Here is a 21,783-nt window from a genome sequence, read left to right on the forward strand (position 1 = left end):
TTGCAAATGCTGCATTGTGAATGATCCCCTTGAGATACACAGTACACAGCGCTTTGCAACGCTGCACAGAAGTGCCCCAACGTGAATTTATTAGTTCTTTATGTGGAAGCAAAACCCCCCCAACGCTGGAACACCTTGAAATTCCTTGCAGATAATGTTGTTATGAGTCTCAATACTAACCACACACCCACAGTACTAATTTTTACTGTGCATTACTATGAACGTAAAACAACAAAATTATATAGCATGTAGCAGTAGCAGCTCCAAAGCACTGACTGGACTTTCCACACAGACACCAGTCTCCACACTCTAGTCCACACGCAGCACCAACAGCTGCATCTGCTGCCAAATGCGGGAAACTACATTTCCCGAGAGGCTGTGCGAGGCTGTGAGGCTTGGTGTGAGGCTTGGTGTCTGATGTCAGGCAGAGCGACCACACCCCCCTCCAGTGGCTGCCAGGGCAGCTTGGCTGTACCCCTAGGATGGAGCAGCTGAGCAGCGGGTTCTGAGTGAGCGTTCCTGGGACACTCGGGACATGGACAATGATCACAGCGGAGCCGGGCTGGTGCCTTCCACTGGTGAGCAGAGACAGCGGCCATAGTGTTATCACATCTGATGTGCAGGAGAGGAGGGGGACCTAAGATGCTGCGTGCCGGGGTAGAGGCACAATCACAGGAGCTTGCAGAGTCTGGAGGGGTGTGTGTGTAGTCAGGAGGAAAAAAAATGATATATTATATTGCAATGTATAAATGTTATTCGTATATATATATATATATATATATATATATATATATATATATATATATAATCTCGTAGGTATATTTTATATTGCAGCATGGCATAGTTTTGTTGGACAGTCTTGGGTGGCTCTTTTTCTTCATAGGTTGATTGATTGATCTTGTTCCTGTGTTCTTGCCCAAGTGGTTCACACTTTGCATTCCATATTTTTATTTTATATTTTAATTAATGTGTATGACTTATTTATAGTTTGGCTAACACCTTGAGCCATTCATTCATAAGGTTGTCAGCTTGTTGTATTTTCAGTCATTTATAAAGTTGTAAGCAAGGGATGAACATAAGAGTGAAATTGCTGCAAATTCTGTATATTTCCTCCTGATGACCTCTCTTAACCCTGATAAAGACGTGCAAGTTTGATGAATCATGCATTATGCAGAGGAAGGCAATAATCATGCTTGCTTAGTTTTCTTCAACCTCTTATGCTGGGTACACACGATACGTTTTTCCACCCGATCGTTTTTTCCACTCGATTCTACACTCAATTCTCTTATCTTCCGCTTGTTTTTCTTATCTTTTTCCATTCACTTCTATGAGAAATCGAGCGCAGAATCGATCGGAAGGAATATCGAACATGACAGGAATGATCTATCGGATCCATCTATCGAGCGGAAAAACGTATCGTGTGTACCCAGCATTAGAAAATGATGATTGGTTATATTATTATTAACTTTAGTAAAGGTCTAGATGCCTGCTTGAAACGTCTCTTTGGAGCTGTTAATTTTTTTTTTTTTTTATTTCAGAAAAGTTTGTTTCACTACAATGAAATATCAGATCTATAATGCTAGCTTGTCTGAAATACAAATCATTGCATTTTTCAGGGATTGCAAAAATTTTTTTTAATTGTTTTTTTTTTTTTTGAAAGGGCCTTATGTAATGTTCTTAGATTTTGTAATTGAATGAATTTATTTTTCATTTAGATATTGGTTAACTACCAGTGACCTTTTTAGTAGTTTTGGTTTATTTTGTCAGTTTTTTAGGCGTTAACATTGAAAGATTGATCTGCAAGTCAAATAGTGAGATTTTTGGAAAGGAATGAGGTATTAAAACATTTTTGCTGAACTAAAGACATCAATGGATTTGCGTCAGGGCTTCTTGATTTTTTTTTTTTAATCGATGTCCACTTTTGCATGATACGAAAAGAATATTGATTATGAATTATATACCATATGTTTCAAATAAATATATTATGTATTTCTAATATATAAATTTTATAGACGACATCATGTTAGTAGTAACTCAAAAGTTTAAACTGTTTCTGAGTAGCTTAGTCTTATACATTTTTATGGCCATTATTTGTATTCCTTTTCTGTATACTATTTTACTTATTGCATTAAAACATTACGGAGCCATTTAATAAATTGGTGATATTTGTATACCTTTGTGTTCATATCAGTGTATACTGCCTGTGTTCATTTCAAATACATTACCAGCATCTCAGGAAAAAAACAAAACCTGTTTATATTTATTCCCCTGAACCTGGTTGGGTACTTGAAAAACCCCTCTCTGTAGTCCTTGAGTCCGTTGGGCCTTTTTATTTTATTTTATATATAAATTCATTTCATTTTTCAAAACTAGAAATCAGATACCTCATCATATTTAAAGTTCACTAGCAGGATGAAGTAGGGAGGTTATTTATTCTCATGTTCAACGCCTTATATTAAAATATTACGCGTGCTGTGATGATTTCTCATAGAATTTACGGTCGGTGGTACATTTTCAGTGACCCACACAGAATTCGATTAATGAGAGGTGATTAATTTTATTCCTGCTCTCACACACAGGAAATGTTTCATGTATTTAAAGGAATGTGCTCCTTTTTTTTTTTTTTTTTTTTTTTTTTAATTTTATAATGAGGTCAGAGCTTTTGCTACAGGTTTTGTGTTACTTGATTCTGACAGTGTGGCTTGGATATCTCATTCTGATATTTTTTTTTTTTCCATGGGAGATACTTTCTCCTGGTTGGTTTTAAAGGGGATGTTTTTATTGTTAATGTGTGCAAAGCTTTGTGGGTGTCGTAAAAGGTGAACTTTTGAACTTGGAGAGATCCTGGAGCAATTAGCTAAAGCAATAGAATGGGACCATATTACAAGGGATAATGCACTCATGAGAGATGCAGAGGGTCATGCTATAGCTACGTGATACAATTTGACAGTTTGATGTTTTTATTAAACCAAAAAATGTCAATGTATGATCATTTCTTCTTAAAAAATAATTATAGCTCTGTTCTAATGAAATAATTTCTCAATATAAGTATTTGCATGTACCTTATCAGCATGAAGGATATTTTCATGTGCCTTATCGGACTGGAATACCTAAAGGACAACTAAAGTGAGAAGAATATGGAGGCTGCCATATTTATTTCCTTTTAAACTATGCCAGTTGCCTGGCTCTACTGCTGATCTATTTGGCTGCAGTGGTATCTGAATAACACTAGAAACAAGCATGCAGCTAGTCTTGTCAGATCTGACAATAATGCCAGAAGCACCTGATCTGCTGCATGCTTGTTCAGGGTCTATGGCTAAATGTATTAGAGGTATTAGATTATTAGTAGGACAGACAAGCAACCGGAATTGTTTTAAGTAAGTAAATATGGCAGCCTCCATATCCCTCTTCTTGCAGTCGTCCTTTAATGTGCAAAATTTTGCGTTCCATCACCACAAAACAATTTTCACAGTTCTACTGTAGGAAATCATTTTTAAAGACTTATTTAAAGTGAGATGTGCTGAACATAATTGATTTTCCAATTTTAATTTTATTATTTAAAGACCTAAACTGTTTACATTATTTGTTTATATATTCTTCACACCTAAATGGATATTTTGTTTATAATAATGGGATCAGTCCTTTTGTGATAAGTTAAGGTTTAAATGTTGCATCTGTATAATATGTATGACACTTAAAGGGAATCTGAAGCGAAAATAAACTTATGATATAATGAACTTTATGTGTAGTACAGCTAAGAAATAAAATATTAGCACAGATATGGGTCTCATATTGTTTCCAGTACAGGAAGAGTTAAGAAACTTCAGTTGTTAGCTATTCAAAAGAGTTACTCTGAGCTCTCCAATCCAACTTGGGTTGGCTACAGTGCTGTTTTCTAAAGCACTTACCTCAACCTGTCTCTCACTTTTTCTTGTTTAAGGTTTTGGTTCTGGACGCTTGTCTGGCTTACAGGGGCGAAGATAGGTAATTTGCATATTCAGTAGTGGTGCATTGTGGGTAACCACAAATGTTCACTTATATCTGAATTATTGCAAGTTTCCTTCTGTTTTAAGAAGGCAAATTTCACACAACATTGCTTATTAGTAGGAGGGCTTTTCGGTCTCTTATCTCCTTGTACAATCAGTGGTGTGGGTCACCCCGAGCTGCTTGGTTACTCTACTGCAAAGCTAATGACCCTTTGAACGTTGCTGTTCTGTTTCATCGTTTAAAATAAAGAGTATAGTTTGTAAACTGCAAATATTAGAGAATGATTCAATGTTATGAAAAAAAGCTGTATAACTGAAAATAAAAATGACACTTTTTTTTCTTTGCTACTAATGTTCTATGAATTATCATACATACAATTCATTATATAATAATTGTTTTGTTTTGTTTGTTTTCCGCTTCATTGTCACTTTAAAGCAGAAAAGATATAGACAGGGCTGTAGAGTCGGTACAAAAATCCACCAACTCCGACTCCTCAGGTTAGAATTCCACTGACTCCAACCCTACTAATTTGCATATTCTAATCCTTGTTGATTGAAAGTATGTAACACGAAATGCATCGCTTAACTGCCAACGCTTAGGAATTTTAAAAGACTATTGAAGTGAGAGGGATATGGAGGCTGCCATATTTATTCCCTTTTAAACAATACCAGTTACCTGGCTAACCGGCTGATCTTCTGCCTCTAATACTTTTAGTCATAGACTAAAACTAGTCCTTGGTAAGAGTACTTGTAGAAGGTACAGACCGGAACAAATAACATCTATCAGGCCCTAGGCAATGTAACTGTGGGTACATGTAAGAGTGATGTGCAGGTACTTTGCAGGAGAATGAGGCAATTCTTCTTCTATTACACATTCTTCAGGTACAATCTGAACCAGGTTTATGGGTGATAGACAACACCACTGTGTTCAGTGTGCACAACATTTTCAGTGGATTCCCTGCAGCTCTGTGGGGAGTGCATATATTTAGTACTACTGTGTAACAAAGTAAACCTGAGACAGAAGAAATTAAAGTTTTATACATACCTGGGGCTTCCTCCAGCACCTTTCAGGCTAATCAGTCCCTGGCTGTCCTCCTACGCCACCTGGATCTTCTGCTATGAGTTCAGGTACTTGAGCCAGTCGGGCGTAGTGCGCATGCACACACTCCGTTGCCGGGAGTGTACTACACCTGCGCAGCACTATTGCGCAGGTGCAGAATGTTCCTAGCTGTGGGAGCGACATGCGGCCGGACTGCGCTGACTGTCTGAATTACCAGGACTCATAGGAGAAGATCCAGGTGGCAGAGGAGGACAGCGAGGGACTGATTAGCCTGAAGGGGATTGGAGGAAACCCCAGGTATGTATAAAACTTTTCTTTTCATCCGTCTCAGGTACCCTTTAATTCATAGTCATCAAACTAAAAATTTAACATATCAAATAATTTGATTTCCTGAGCAAAGAGAGTGCATACATTTGCATAAATCAGCGCAGAATTATTTCCATCTCATTGACCATCTCTATTAGTGACACAGCTACATATCAAGCTTTATTCGTACAGCATAGATGTTATTTAGTATATATATGAGATTCCTGTGTACACATCATATATACTGTACAGTCACAATCAGATATGTATATCTGACTTTAAAAATACGGGGACTGCTTTATTGAAGCAGCACAAGTAATTTTTTGATTGGGTTATTTTATTTTTGTGGACTAAGCAGAGCTATTACTGTATATAATTTATGATGACTATTATCTGAGAAATAGAACATTTTATCATATTTTCTATTTTAATTACAGTTTAAATTCATTACGAGTCAGTCGGTGCATTTTTCCCCGACTCTGACTTCAGGTACCCAAAAATTGCTCTGACTCCACAGCCCTGGTTATAGATATATGCAGATACACTCAATAGGGAAGTTGCTCAGCTTCCTATATAAAAGGTGTGCATAACATACAAATGACACATTTAATGCACTGCTGATCCTATGCTGGGAAATAATACCCCCAAGTAAAGCTTTTCCTGTAATCTATGACTCAGGGTTAACTTTCAGCATTAGGCATAGGGGGTGGCATCACAGGCTTCTCATTCTTTACAAGTAGCTTGCATACAGGAAGAGTAGCTTCTATGTAGCAGACCTCATGGAGAATCCTGTGTTCAATTTGATCAGGTGATAGATTTGTAAAGCTCTGATTTGCTGGTGATTAACTTGTGTTTCTTCAGTTTCCTGTGTAGGTTAAAGCTGTAAGTACAGATAGTCACTGTAAAGTGGCCACAAACTAGGCAATTTTCTTAATTGATTCAACGATCGTGCAGATGGGCTGTTTAATGTAGAAATCAAGTATTTCTCATGTAAATGTGTTTACTAAAACACTCTCTAAAATTGATCTTCGGAAGGAACCAAAATGTATTTTTATTTGATCATCACTTACTCGAGATCCGGGTTACAAGGCTGCTGGTTCAATTACTGTACTCAGTCGATTCTACTTACCGTAATGTTCGATTTTAGGAAAATATGCTAAAGATTTCTGTTTTGTGTAGTCTGAGGTTGAATTGTACGGTTGACCATACAGTAGAATCTCATTATAGTAAACTCAGTACTTGCGTCCCAGCAAATGCGTTTTTATAAATATACAATGCATGACCAATTCTTGTATAGTAAACATCTGATATAGTAAACTACTTTTCCTGGTCGCTTGGAGTTCACTATAAAGGGATTCTACTTTATTGCTGTGCAAATTCAATACAGTGGTAGTTTTAACTGAGAATTTGTGATATTGAATCACAATCGAGCCAGTGTGTGATATCCATATGATCAAAGAAAGATGTAATTCTTGATTTAGGTATCGATCAGCGTATTCATGAAAAATAATATTTTAATGGTCGTTCAGTGTGTGGCCAGCTTTAATTAGGGTCTGACATGTTTTTTCTGTATGTTCTTCTGCACTCAAGCGAAGCCACAGATGGAGACACAACAGTAATGATCTTACTTCATTGGTGTTCTTCATAGCCCAGTAAATGTTCATGCCCTTGAGTTGTCTTTAATTAGAATATACAAGTGTTAATCTATAGCACTCCAAAATCTATAGCACTCTAAAATGTACACAAACAGCAGCCAGTACCACAGACATTGATAACCACTGGTGTTGTTAGTGGGTAGGATTGAGGCGCCCAATGTGTGTTCTATTTAAGTATTTAAAATACAAATAAAACATTTATATAATAAAGAGAGGTAATTGCTTACCTCTCCAAAAGATATAGACACCAGTTCAACTGGCAAAAAAAATATTCAAAAAGCAATCTGACAAAGCGTTTTACGGGTCATGGCCCACTTCCTTAGGTCAATACAAAATGCCTTGATAGCCTAAGGGATAGAGTGTAGGTGCCTCTAAAGGTGGCCATACACTGGCTCGATTCGCCACTGTTTCGACAGCAGATTCGATCACTGGGATCGAATCTGCTGCCAATCGTTTGCGCTACACGCCGAATTTCGATCCTTTTCGGGTAGGGAGCGCGTTGCTAGCGGTGTTCGAGTACCCGACGACCGACGCAATAGAGCCGCATACATTACCTGCTCCGCCGGCACGTCTACGCCCGGTCACCGCTGCTCCGTGTCCGCGCTGGTCTCCGGCATGCTTCAGTTCCTCCTGCCCGGCAGGAAGTTTAAACAGTAGAGGGCGCTCTACTGTTTAAACTTCCTGCCGGGCAGGAAGAAGTAAAGCATGCCGGGGCCGGAGACCAGAGCGGAGACGGAGCAGCGGTGACCTGGGGACTGGAGTCACGCCGGCGGAGCAGGTAATGTATGCAGGCGGGGGAGCGGCGACAGCACCACCACCACCACAACAGATTGTGAACCGATTTCAGCCTGGAACCGTTCACAATCTGTTTGCAGTAAAGGTAGCCATACGATCCCTCTCTGATCAGATTCGATCAGATAGGGATCTGTCAGTTGGTCGAATCTGATGGCAAATCGACCAGTGTATGGCTACCTTAATGGTATTAAATGGTATTTATAATGGGGGTATGTGCCTGCTGTGCCATGATGCTTTTTTTTTTTTTTTTTTTTTTTTTTTTTAAACCAGTTGTTCAATAGTCGTTTCTAAATGTTAAATATTTGCAGTGTAGTAAAAGCGGATAATACCTCCATTGTGTATATTTTGGATTGGATTGAAGTGATGTAAATTATGAGAAGAATGGAATAATTCTTTACATGTAAAATAGATATGCAGCTAAAACGAAAGATAACTGACATGAGTGGGAAGACCTTGGGCAAGACTCCCTAACACTGCTACTGCCTATAGAGTGTGTCCTAGTGGCTGCAGCTCTGACACTTTGTTAGTGAAGAAACTTGAACAGAGGTGCCAAAACAGGATAAAACAGTATTAAAACCACTTAAATAGGGAGTTAGGGTTGGACTTGCCTCCCCAGCGGACAGAAAGACACAATTCTTTTATTTTGTATCAAAAATAACATTTCATATGTACTCCAAATTGCAACCCCTTTCTTATCTACAGAGAGCGACTTCTTAACCTGAGTGGGGTCAGGTCATAATCTTCCCACCTGCCTTTACAGTAGTTGCCTAAATGGTGACATGATTTTGTGAGTATAACTGCCTCAAGTTGTGAATTGTGTATACGTGTGATTTAAAAACATACTACACCATATCAGGCTCTTGGTTTCCCCTTTTTCTTTTGTTTGTACAATATAAGTGTTCTTTGTCTAATTAAATGGAGAAAAGTAGTCACTGTGTTATTATTGCGTTAACCACACTGAACATGGACCAGAGAAAGCAAAATAGAGTTGAATGAAGAGATCAAAAGGAACATTATAGACAAGCATGCTGAAGATAAAGGTTATGAGGTCACTTCCAAGCAGCTTTATGTACTTTTGACAAGTCATAACAATTCCAAATATTGTTATTACTGTATATACTTGCATATATGCCGAATTTTTGAGCACAGAAAAAGTGTTCAAAAGTTCCCCCCCCCCTTGGCGAGTCACTGCCCCCCCCCCCCCCAGTGCCCTCCCGATTAGTTATAGTGCCCCCCGCTGTATCTGTGCACCCCCGCGGTAAGAGAGTGTGCGGCCAGCACTAGGACTGACCTGAGGTGCAGCAGAGTGAGGAGAGCAACATCGTCATTGCCCCATGTGCACACGCAGTTCCAAACACAGATGTCGTTTCCTCATGGGCTCCCCGCAGCACACGCTGAAACCAGCGCAGGAGATTTGGGCGCAGCGCAGGAGATTTGGGCGCAGCCGGCGCCACCATAGGCCGTAATGTGAATTACGGCTATAGCAGGCACAGGGAGTAACTTCAGCGCCGTCAGAAGACGAAGCTGAAATTACTTTTAAATCGTAATAATTCGGCTTCCAGCAATTGCTGGAAGCCGAATTATTTCATTCCCCACTATCCATGACGGCCTGGAGGGGGAATAGTATTTAATACGGCCGGGACTTGTGCGGCAGCAGGATCAGCCATTGACCGGCTGAATCCTGCGCCCAAGTCTGCAGTGCCGCTATCTCTCGTACACCTCCACGCTGTCCCGTGCTGGCTGCGGTGTAGAAGAGCGGGGCCTGCCCACTGTGATTATTTCAGTCCGTGCTGGCCGGTGTAGCAGAGCATAGAAAGGAGCGGTGTCACGTGCATCTTTGGGGATTCCCTCCCTGTCCCACTCGCTATGTCTCAAGATGCCACTAGATGGCATCATATGAGACATAGCGAGTGGTGAGCGAGGCACGGGAATCCCCAAAGATGCACATGACATTGCTCCTTTCTATGCTCTTCTACACCGGCCAGCACGGACTGAAATAATCACAGTGGGCAGGCCCCACTCTTCTACACCACAGCCAGCATGGGACAGCGGGGAGCCCATGAGGAAACATCTGTGTTTGGAACTGCGTGTGCACATGGGGCAAAGACGATGTTGCTCTCTTCACTCTGCTGCACCTCAGGTCACTCCTCCTCGTGCTGGCCGCACACTCTCTTACCGCGGGGGGCACTATGACTAGTCGGGGGAGTGACTCATGTATGTTGCAGCAGGTGGCCCTTGATAAAGCAATTCTTCCATTTTGTATTGATACAGGATCCAGTGCACAGGAGGTACACAGCAGTGGGGTGCACCTGTCACAGGCACATTACCTCACATTGCATGCTTAATTGTGTTGATCGTGCACAGGGAGCAGGCAAGACAGAGCTATCTATTCACCAGCCAACTGATTCAGATGCAATTTTTGCATCCTGAGCCACTTATCTATGCAAGTGTGTCTCTAACTCTATACTGTTCCCTGTATTTGACTATTTTATACTGGGGATGGGGTTGCCTCATAATGGGGTACATCTGGCTATTTATACTGTGTGGGGGTGGGGTGGTATACTCGGGAGGGGTCTTATATGCAGGCCAATGATTTTCCCCCCTGTTTTTTAACCTCTTGACGACCAGCTAACGCCGATTGGCGTAAACTGGTCGTCTGCGGGTTACCACGGAAACGGCCGCTCGATCGAGCGGCTTTCCATGTCAGTTCACGGAGGGTGTCTCCGTGAACAGCCGGAGAGCCGCCGATAGCGGCTCGCCGGCAAAATGTAAACAGGCGGGGAAGAAATCCCTGCTGTTTACATGATACGACGCTGCTTCGCAGCAGCGCCGTAAGGCAGATCGGTGATCCCCGGCCTCTGATTGGCCGGGGATCGCCGGCATATGATAGGCTGAAGCCTATCCCACAATGCGCAGGACGGATATCCGTTCTGCGCAGCCCAGGAAGGGAGAGGGAGGGAGCGCACAAAACGCTGTGGAGGGGGGCTTTGAGGAGCCCCCCCCCCGCTACCCACTAATGGCCGGCGGCAATCAGACCCCCCCAGCAGGACATCCCCCTAGTGGGGAAAAAAGGGGGTAGTCTGATCGCCCTGCTGCACTCCTGATCGGTGCTGCGGGCTGTAGAGCCCACGCAGCACCGATCAGTGAAAATTCCCCTGGTCGGCAAGTGGTTAAAAGAAAAGTGGGTACCTCGGCTTATACACGGGTCGGCTTATATGCGAGTATATACGGTAAGTTTAGGACATTGGAACGGTCTCCTTGGACATGGCCACAAGAGGAAAATTGACCCTAGAATGAGCAGAAGTATACGAATGGTAAACAAAATGCCAGGGCCAACTTCTGCAAAGATACAAGCTGAACTGCCATGGCCAGGGTCCATTAGTGCCTGATTGCATCATCCCTCAATTTTTCATTTATCTCGCTGGAGCAAATGTGTGAAAACCTTGAAGTTTAAACCTATCTACACACTTTTTTTTTTGTGTTTACCTTTCTAGCTGACTTCATCAGTATCTTGGTGCAGAATGGTGAAAAAAGTTGTGATTACAGACATGTGACATTGAATAAATTGGGTACGCGATCGAGGAGGTGCATGGCTGGGACAGCGAATGCACTGTAGTATGTAATTTAATGGGGCTGACAGCAGCACAGTGAGAGGACCTGGAAGTTAATTTGAAAAAGTGGAACATGCAGTCTGGTGAAGGCCACCTTCAAACCAGACACTGCTGAGATAGTTTGCTCAGGAACAGTGACCCCAACTTCCCATTGACAGGTGCAAAAGCCTCACTGAGATCTAGTCTCCTATACTATACTAGTGGTTTTGGGTCACCCCAAGCTGCTTGGGTATTCTGTTGAGATCAACAGGAATCTTTCTTTTTTTTTTTTTTCCCACTGATTGCTTCTAAAGGTTGTGCAGCAAACTATTATGCACGGTATACACGTTACGATTTTCTGCTCGATTTTCCCACCTGATCGTTTTTCTGCTCGATTCTCTATTTGCTTGTTTTTTGTATCTTTTTCCATTTACTTCACATGAGAACTCGAGCGCAGAATTGATCGGGAGTAATATCGGACATGATGGAATTGATCAATCTGATGCATCTATCGTACGGAAAATCGTAACATGTGTACCCAGCATAAGGTAAAACCCCAGTACAGGCTCATGATTTATGTATATTGTGCAAAATGTATCACAATTTACAATACACAAATATTTGTGCAATGTACATAAACTTGTTTTGCATAACTGTTTATTTTGTTTTACTTGTCTTGCTTAATTTGCAATGTTGACTTCCTGAGCCAATAAGGAATACCCAGACAGTTCATGATGACCCAGAACCACTAGTAAAGCGTAAGTGCCTTAGGCCTGGAACCCAATAACAGTGCTTTTCTGAGCCTTTTCTGAGTGCTTAGGATTTATAAAGCTCTTGCTAATGTAATGCTATGGGTGTGATCCCACGTGAGGGGTAAACAAAAGTTTGCTTTCTTAAAACAAAGTATTTGCGATAATTCAGGTTGGAGTGAGCTCCGAGATGTCTCCCAGTGCATCACTGCTGAATATATGCAAATTATCCATTGTTGTCCCTGGAAGCTAAACACACCTCCAGAACCGCTGGAATGCAATGATGTGTCAGCTTTTTGGAGGTGTAGTTAGCTTCCAGGGAGAGCAATGGATTATTTCAGCAGTGATGCACTGGGAGACATCTCGGAGCTCACTCCAACCTGAATTATCGCAATTACTTTCAGATTTAAGGAAGCAAACTTTGGTTTTCCATAGCATTTTACTAAGAAGGCTTTTAAGTCCATTGTAGCCCCTTACATACTCCTAGGAGTTCTGGTTCACCACGAGCTTGCTAGGTACTCTGTACCACTTGAGGGGTGTGATTTTTTTAAAAATCCCCCATAGCATTGCATTAGCAAGAGTTTTACAAATCACTGGTGCTTAGAAAGGGCTGCTAGTGGGTTCCAGACCTCAGAAACCAAAAACATTGTTACTGTAAAAGCTATGCTAAACAAAACTTTTCCTTCTTAAAACAGAATGTATTTGCAGTAATTTAGGTTTTTAAAGTAAACCTGAGACAAACATATCACAAGGTTTTAAACTTACCTGGGGCTTCCTCAAGGCCCCTGTGGTCCATTAGTTCCCTTTTGTGTCCGTCTGGTTCCCTGTGTCGTGTTGCAGTGGAGTGCACAATTTATCAAGATTGCAGGCCGCATGCACCCACCCAATTGCGCTCCAGTGGGAGCATTCTGCACAAGTGCCGTTACAGTCTTAGCAAACTGCGCATGGATTGAATACTTCAGGCCAGGGCAGTGCAATTGGGGGGGGGGGGGGGGGGCTGGATGCATGTACAGTAGTCTGACTGGCTCAGTTTGAGCCTTTACCAGGGCAATCTATGGGAGAATGGAGGAGACCGGATGAACACGGAGTAGGTGACGGACTACAGGGGGCTGGACGAAGCCCCAGGTAAGTATAAAACCTTGTGATATGTTTGTCTCAGGTACAGTAAGCAAGAAAGATGTCAGATGCAGCATGGTTGGCATGAATAGTAACCTGTGAACTGTCATTCTATTACCCACATTTGACAGTCTTGGAGGAGCTGGAAGGGGGTTCCAATCAGTCTTCACTGTGAACTCAGAGATGTCCCTGCCTACTTCTATGCCACTTGCAAGACCGGGCTACAGATTGCCCAGCGAGCTCATGGTGAACCACAATTCCTAGGAATGTGTAAGGGGCTAAAAAGGACCAAAAAAGCCCTCTTACTAAAAACACTATGCAAGACAGAAATTTGCCCTATTAAAACAAAAGGCGCACCGCACATCTGCGGGCTCAAAAACATTATTTTGCCATGCAGTATTTACTATTTAGATAGTAAGGTATAGTTGTCGCAGCATAGGTAGTCAGGTTTAGATGCCAGTATAGGTAGTCAGGTTTAGATGCCAGCATTGGTAGTTAGGTTTAGATGCCAGTATTGGTAGTCAGGTTTAGGTAGCCGCAGCATAGGTAGCCATGGTGCTTCCGCAGCATAGGTAGCCAGGTATAGTAGCCGCAGCATAGGTAGCCATGGTGCTTCTAAAGCATAGGTAGCCAGGTATAGTAGCCGCAGCATAGGTAGTCAGGTTTAGCTGCCAGTATTGGTAATCAGGTATAGTAGCCACAGCATAGGTAACTATGGTGCTTCTGCAGCATAGGTAGCCAGTTATAGTAGCCGCAGCATAGGTAGTCAGGTTTAGATGCCAGTATTGGTAGTTAGGTTTAAATGCCAGTATTGATAGTCAGGTTTAGGTAGCCAGGTATAGTAGCCGCAGCATAGGTAGCCATGGTACTTCCGCAGCATAGGTAGCCAGGTATAGTAGCCTCAGCATAGGTAGTCAGGTTTAGATGCCAGTATTGGTAATCAGGTATAGTAGCCACAGCATAGGTAGCCATGGTGCGTCTGCAACATAGGTATCGAGGTATAGTAGCCGCAGCATAGGTAGCCAGGTATAGTAGCCGCAGCATAGGTAGTCAGGTTTAGATGACAGCATAGGTAGTCAGGTTTAGATGCCAGTATTGGTAATTAGGTTTAGATGCCAGTATTGGTAGTCAGGTTTAGGTAGCCAGGTATGGTAGTCGTAGCATAGGTAGCCATGGTGCTTCCGCAGCATAGGTAGTCAGGTATAGTAGCCTCAGCATAGGTAGTCAGGTTTAGATGCCAGTATTGGTAGTCAGGTATAGTAGCCGCAGCATAGGTAGCCGTGGTGCTTCTGCAACATAGGTAGCCAGGTATAGTAGCCACAGCATAGGTAGCCATGGTGCTTCTGCAACATAGGTATCGAGGTATAGTAGCCGCAGCATAGGTAGCCAGGTATAGTACCCACAGCATAGGTAGCCAGGTATAGTATCCGCAGCATAGGTAGTCAGGTTTAGATGCCAGTATAGGTAGTTAGGTTTAGGTAGCCAGGTATAGTAGCCACAGCATAGGTAGTCAGATTTAGATGCCAGTATAGCTAATCAGGTTTAGATGCCAGTATAGGTAGTCAGGTTTAGGTAGCCTGGTATAGTACCCACAGCATAGGTAGACAGGCATAGTAGCCGCAGCATAGGTAGTCAGGTTTAGATGCCAGTATAGGTAGTCAGGTTTAGGTAGCCTGGCGGCATAGGTAGCCAGGTATAGCCGCAGCATAGGTAGCCAGGTATAGTAGCCGCACCATAGGTAGTCAGGTTTAGATGCCAGAATAGGTAGTCTGGTTTAGATGCCAGTATAGATAGCCAGGTATAGTAGCCATTGCAGAGCAGTTGTGTGGCTTCCCTGCATTGATCAAGGGCAGGCTTCCCTGCAGTGTTTCCAGATGCCCTCCCTCCCTCCAGATCTCCTTCCTTCCTCCCTCCCTCCCAGATCGTGGATCTCCCCCAGCCATCAAGCCGCGTCCCAGTACTGTACACAGACTGAAGCGGTACGCGGTAGAGGAGGGTGTGCGGCTTCCGCAGGACAGAGGCCAGGGTGAGTAATCTTCATTTTTCCAAGAACCGGAGGGGGGGGGGGGGGGGGGGGAGGAGATCCGCAATCTGGAGGAAGGAAGAAAAAGATCTAAATGGAGGGCATCTGGAAACGCTGCAGGGAAGCCCCACTACTGCTCTGCCCGACCGACTCCACTTGTGGGATTCCCTAGGACGGCTGGATGCTTGATTTGCACACTGTGGGTAGCACCATAGTGTGCCAACAGGCATCCAGCCATCCTAGGGAATCCCAATGTAGTGAAAAAAGTGGAGCCGGCGCGGCAGAGCAGCTAGAAATCTCTCTCTTTCAGCATTTTTTGCTGGACGAGCCAGGCTCGCCCATACCGCTAGGGGGTTAATATAATCTGATGAAAATTGGTTCCCAAAGTGCATGCCCGACAAACAGTGGAGTCCGCAATTTAGCAAGATTGCTGGCCGTTGCGCATGTGCGGTCCTGGCCAATTGCGCTCATGTAAAAACAAGGAACTCCAAGAGCCCCAATAGTGTAATATGTACTGGTAAAAATGAATACTCACAAACCATTATTATTTATTTATTGTATTTATAAAGCGCCAGCATATTACGCAACTCTGATTAGGCTACCATTAGGCAACCACTGTAAAGGCAGGTGGGGAGATTTTCCTGACCCCACTCAGGAATAAGAAGTCGCTCTCTGTATATGAGAAAAAGGGGGTTCAACCCTCCACCCAGGGTGGACTCAATATTATGCAGGAGAACAGGGGCGCCAAAAGGATAAAAGGAAGCTAAATGAGCTTAAAAAACAAATTCTTGGTAGATAGAGGAGGTAGTGGTGGACTTACCTCCTCCAAGTAGACACACATTGACTGTAGTAAAGACAGTCAATATATTTTATGAACTCCAAATATGCAACGCGTTTTGCAGGTTTGATCCCGCTTCATCAGGCAATAACAACGGTGCAAAAGCATATGTGGTCAGTAAAAGAGCTGCAGAGGTGCCTGGCTCTTCTACTGACCACATATGCTATTGCTCCGTTTTGGAATTCATAAATAAAATATATTGACTGTCTTTACTACAGTCGTGTGTTTACTTGGAGGAGGTAAGTCCACCACTACCTCCTCTATCTACCAAGAATTTGGTTTTTAAGCTCATTTAGCTTCCTTTTATCCTTTTGGCGCCTCTGTTCTCCTGCATAATTGCGCTCATGTGGCTGGAAGCATTCTGCACAAGTGCAGATACAGTCTAAGCAAACTGCACATGGATAGAACACTTCAGACCAGGGCAGTGCAATCTGGGGGTGCATGTGGCGCATATACATGAGTCCAACTAGCTCAGTTTGAGACTTTACCAGGGTAGTCTACGGGAGAATGGAGGAGATCGGATGGACACTAAGTAGGTGACAGACTACAGGGGGCTGGATGAAGCCCCAGATAAGTAAAAACCTTGTGGTATGTTTGTCTCGAGTACACTGTAAGTGAGCAAGATTTGATTATTATAATTGGAATCGGATGAAAATCGGTGCCGCCAAGAGCACTCCCAACCAACGATGCAACCAATTTCAGGGGAAAATCGGTCGGACATGCTGCAAGACATCGGGCCGTCCTTGTCGGTCAGATGTGTGGCAGTAACAGCGAGAGATATCGGGACGAGCAATGAATACAACACCCGGGCGCTGTGCTCTAATATATAAATGTGTATGTAATGTGTGCATTTATACATTACCTGTTCTCTGTATGTGGCTATAGAAGAGCAGCGGATTCGGAAGATGGACTGGCACAGCGATGCAGGACATGTAATGTATAAATACACACAACATATGCACATTTATACATTAGTGCAACAGCGGTGGGCTCGGCCAATTCCCATGAGATTTGATGCTGAATCGGGAATCGGCCTGCGGTGTATGGGCAGCCGAATCTCTCAAATCAGATTCGATCAGAGAGAGATTTGTCTTTTGGTCGGATCTTCCCATCATCTCTAGATGTATGGCCACCTCTAGGCGCGTGTATGGGACAGTTTGTATACATTTTACTTATACTGTGGTTATTTATTACTCATGTGATGCTAAATCCTTGCAAATGCCTTCTGTTTTAAGTAGGTAAATTTTCACTTGTTCTGTTCAATACATACAACATGTAGTAATATACTTTTAGCACAGAAAACCAGTACACGCCCTACAGTAGATAACTGGCTTAAGATTTCTAACCTCAATTTAGTCACAATTAGCTGACCCCAGAAAGCAGCTGCCCCATCCCCAGTTTGGTTCATTATGCTAATGATCTTTAATTAGCAATACCAGGTTCTCCTTTTAAAGGCTAAATGAAATAATCACCTTATCAGGAAGGCTTGGTCCTGCTGTTTCCCCTGAGGACTAGCTTCAAATGAGATCTAGTTTTTCTTCCTCAGGACAAACAGCTGCCTTCAGAATCTTTTCCTATTGATGGGAAATATCAAGTCTTCAGTAACTTCATGTGGCCGGTTCCTTTGTTTCTAGGCATCCAGAGATCAGTTCATGTTTTAAATCAATTTAAAAAGATAATCGAACAGTAACGCCTCGTTCATACTAGGGATGTTGCTGTACGCCTTTCACAGGGCATTGCTCTGTGAGCTTTGCTGGGTACAGCTTTTTCTATTGATTCTAATGTAACCGGTTCACATCTATAAGCTTTGTTACTGTCTGTTTGAGAAATGTGGTGTTGCATGCATTTCTGTGTGTTATGCTATAAAACATACAGCAATGTAAGTGAATGGGTGTGCTTTATAAGCGTATAGCAATTCACTTTGGAGATGCGTGTTTTACCCCAATTGAATAAAAATGTCAAATCAAAACAAATCTTTGACATGCTACATCAAATAAGCAAAACATGCTGAACAAAAACGCGTTCAAGCGTGTGTAAACGCATGGGTCCGCTTAAAAAAAGAGCACCGCAATGCACTGAAGCACAAAACTCACAGAAGCTAGCCCCTGCAGCTTCAGGTCCGCTTTAGTAGTTCTGCGCCTGCACAGTAAGCCGTGGAACATGGCCATGATTGACCGTGGCGCTTGACGCAAGTGCAGTAAGGGCAACCTCGCGGTCGTCCTCTGCACCGTGCGGCAACAGCAGGGCAGTGGCGGAGAGCGGAGGTGACAGCATGGGACAGTCTGCTGCAAGAGGCTGGAGAAAGCCCCAGGTGAGTAAAGCAGATTCTTGTAAAAATGCCTGATGATTCCTTTAAGTTTTTAGAGTCCACCCCTTCAGACATTGAGCTGATGGAAGTATTGACACACAGCTTTCCTCCTCCTCCTCTTCATGAACATAAATGTGATGCACAGCTAAGACAATCCTCCATTTGTGTAGTATAGCCGCTGATTCTGGTTTTCCAGGGACAGTTGGATAATTGCTGTAGGTTCAGACATTGCTCAGGTTCAAATTTGAAAGTTATTTGCCGGGCATGGTGGTTATATGGCCAATACTGTTGCTTTGCAGTGACAGTTCCAGCCAAGTCAGTGTCGACATGGATTTGTATGTTGTACCCGTTTGCATAGTTTCCACCAGGTATTTTTCTAATGGATCACATTGGGCTCTATTCACAAAACTTCTCATAATTGACTTACTGTATTTTTGGGACTAGAAAATTCACTTTTTCTCCCACAGAAGAAAAAGTCACTGCGGGAATAAAAAGTCACTGCGTTTCATAGTCCAAATACTAAGTTCCTGACTAGTGAACGCCTGCCAATATGAACCTCCAATTCGCCACAATGTCGGGGACTCCCTGTACTGTGCCCATGCAGAGGAGGACACTGGGAGACAAATGAACGGCATAGAAGACTCAAGGGGGGCACAAAGGGGGGCACAAGAAGGACAGAGGGAGATACAAGAGGTACAAAGGGGGCAAAATCTACAAGATACCCCTTTACCATGGAAGCACAAGGTTAAGTACAGTGGTGTGAAAAACTATTTGCCCCCTTCCTGATTTCTTATTCTTTTGCATGTTTGTCACACTTAAATGTTTCTGCTCATCAAAAACCGTTAACTATTAGTCAAAGATAACATCATTGAACACAAAATGCAGTTTTAAATTATGGTTTTTATTATTTAGTGAGGAAAAAAAACTCCAAATCTACATGGCCCTGTGTGAAAAAGTGATTGCCCCCCCCCCCCCCCCCCCTTGTTAAAAAATAACTCTGGTTTATCACACCTGAGTTCAATTTCTGTAGTCACCCCCAGGCCTGATTACTGCCACACCTGTTTCAATCAAGAAATCCCTTAAATAGGAGCTATCTGACACAGAGAAGTAGACCAAAAGCACCTCAAAAGCTAGACATCATGCCAAGATCCAAAGAAATTCAGGAACAAATGAGAACAAAAGTAATTGAGATCTATCAGTCTGGTAAAGGTTATAAAACCATTTCTAAAGCTTTGGGACTCCAGCGAACCACAGTGAGAGCCATTCTCCACAAATGGCAAAAACATGGAACAGTGATGAACCTTCCCAGGAGTGGCCGGCCGACGAAAATTACCCCAAGAGTGCAGAGAAAACTCATCCGAGAGGCCACAAAAGACCCCAGGACAACATCTAAAGAACTGCAGGCCTCACTTGCCTCAATTAAGGTCAATGTTCACGACTCCACCATAAGAAAGAGACTGGGCAAAAACGGGCTGCATGGCAGATATGCAAGGCGCAAACCACTTTTAAGCCAAAAAACATTAAGGCTCGTCTCAATTTTGCTAAAAAACATCTCAATGATTGCCAAGATGTAAAGGATTGCGGAGATGCCGCCGTCTGGCGGCCGGGCGGCTGTCTCCGCGTTCAGACCGGTGGTTTCTGCACATCGGCATGCGTCTGGTTTGCCTGGGCCTTCTAGTGCACACAGATGGAGAGCTACGCGCGCGCTGGGAGGCAGGACCTTTATGCCAGTAGGAGAGGAATCAGCTGATCAGGTCGATCAGCTGATCCCAGCGCAGTTAGTGATTGGCTGAGTGGCGCTGGGCGGCGCTGAGGAGCGCTGCATTATATATAGATCTTGCTGGTTAGTCTCAGGTTGTCTGCCGTTGCGAATATTTACGTGTGAGCACTCAGACCTCAGTCAGATCTTACAGTGTATTAGAACCAGGTGGACCTGGGAATTCACACTTAGCCAGATTACGCTACTGTATCATTGCTGTGTTATATCTTAGACCAGTTCCAGGGTGTTGAGACCAAGGACCTCACACCCAAGTTTAGGATTACTGTGTCATTACTGTGTTATATCTTAGACCAGTTCCTGGGTGTCGAGACCAAGGCCCTCACACCTCAGACTAGGATTGTGCTTTATATCTGTTATGACCATTTGCTCTGTCGACCTCTCTTGCGATCTGATTCGGTACCTCTGCCTATATGCCTACCAGTTGCCAACCTTGCCTGTACCCGGTTACCGAATCAGCCTTCTGTCTTTGTACCTTATCTGCTTGTGTGTTGCCGGCCTGGCCTGCCCTACCCTTCTGGCTGTCGCTCATTCCTAGAGTGTTCAGTCTGTCTGTACTACCCGTGACACTATTCCACCAAGTGTCAGTTAGCTGCAGGGACCTCCTGCTCCTCAGAGAGTCCTTCCTGCAGTACAGCCAGGGGCCTCTATCCCATAGGAGCCCTCTGGCTGCAGTACAGTCTGATTCCCAGTTTACCAGGGAATCACTGGCTGCCAGATTATCTCTATCTCCTCTCTTAGGAGATAGTTCCTGCACAGCCAAGGGCCACCTGCTCCTCAGGTGGTCTTTGGTCGACGTTATCTGTGTCTCCCGCCCCACGGGAGATAGCCTACAGTTGCACCAAACACTTACACTCTATAGGTGTCCAGAGGTTAGTCATACTTGTATTAATGGAGATTCTGCAGATCATCAATAATCAGGTATACATCTGTATTGTTGGTGATACTGCAGATCACCAATAATCAGATTCTCTCTGTGTGCTGACACCAATCGTTACACAAGACTTTTGGGAAAATACCTTGTGGACCGACGAGACAAAAGTTGAACTTTTTGAAAGGTGCGTGTCCCGTTACATCTGGTGTAGAAGTAACACAGCATTTCAGCAAAAGAACATCATACCAACAGTAAAATATGGTGATGGTAGTGTGATAGTCTGGGGTTGTTTTGCTGCTTCAGGACGTGGAAGGCTTGCTGTGATAGATGGAACCATGAATTCTACTATCTACAAAAAATCCTGAAGGAGAATGTCCGGCCATCTGTTCGTCAACTCAAGCTGAATCGATCTTGGGTACTGCAGCAGGACAATGACCCAAAACACACCAGCAAATCCACTTCTGAATGGCTAAAGAAAAATAAAATGAAGACTTTGAAGTGGCCTAGTCAAAGTCCTGACCTGAATCCTATTGAGATGTTGTGGCATGACCTTAAAAAGGCGGTTCATGCTAGAAAACCCTCAAAGCTGAAGTACAACAATTCTGCAAAGATTAGTGGGCCAAAATTCCTCCAGAGCGCTGTAAACGACTTATGCAAGTTATCGCAAACACTTGATTGCAGTTCTTGCTGCTAAGGGTGGCCCAAC

At 43.3% G+C, this 21,783-nt stretch overlaps 1 protein-coding gene across 8 annotated transcripts in view; it reads left to right on the forward strand.

The window, feature by feature from the left end:
• Positions 1-441: 441 nt before the first annotated feature.
• Positions 442-21,783, forward strand: part of NR6A1 (nuclear receptor subfamily 6 group A member 1) — a 592,176-nt gene continuing 570,834 nt past the window's right edge. For 7 of the 8 annotated variants that reach the window (XM_068248128.1, XM_068248129.1, XM_068248130.1 and 4 more), the window contains exon 1: positions 442-578. In XM_068248128.1, the coding sequence (XP_068104229.1) occupies positions 536-578 (43 nt within the window). In that variant the 5' untranslated portion in view covers positions 442-535. Of the gene's footprint in view, positions 579-2,491; positions 2,548-21,783 lie in introns of all 8 variants that reach the window. The other variant, XM_068248132.1, reaches the window with a different exon arrangement.

The sequence above is a fragment of the Hyperolius riggenbachi genome, chromosome 8, assembly GCF_040937935.1.
Source record: "Hyperolius riggenbachi isolate aHypRig1 chromosome 8, aHypRig1.pri, whole genome shotgun sequence".
NCBI lineage: Eukaryota > Metazoa > Chordata > Amphibia > Anura > Hyperoliidae > Hyperolius > Hyperolius riggenbachi.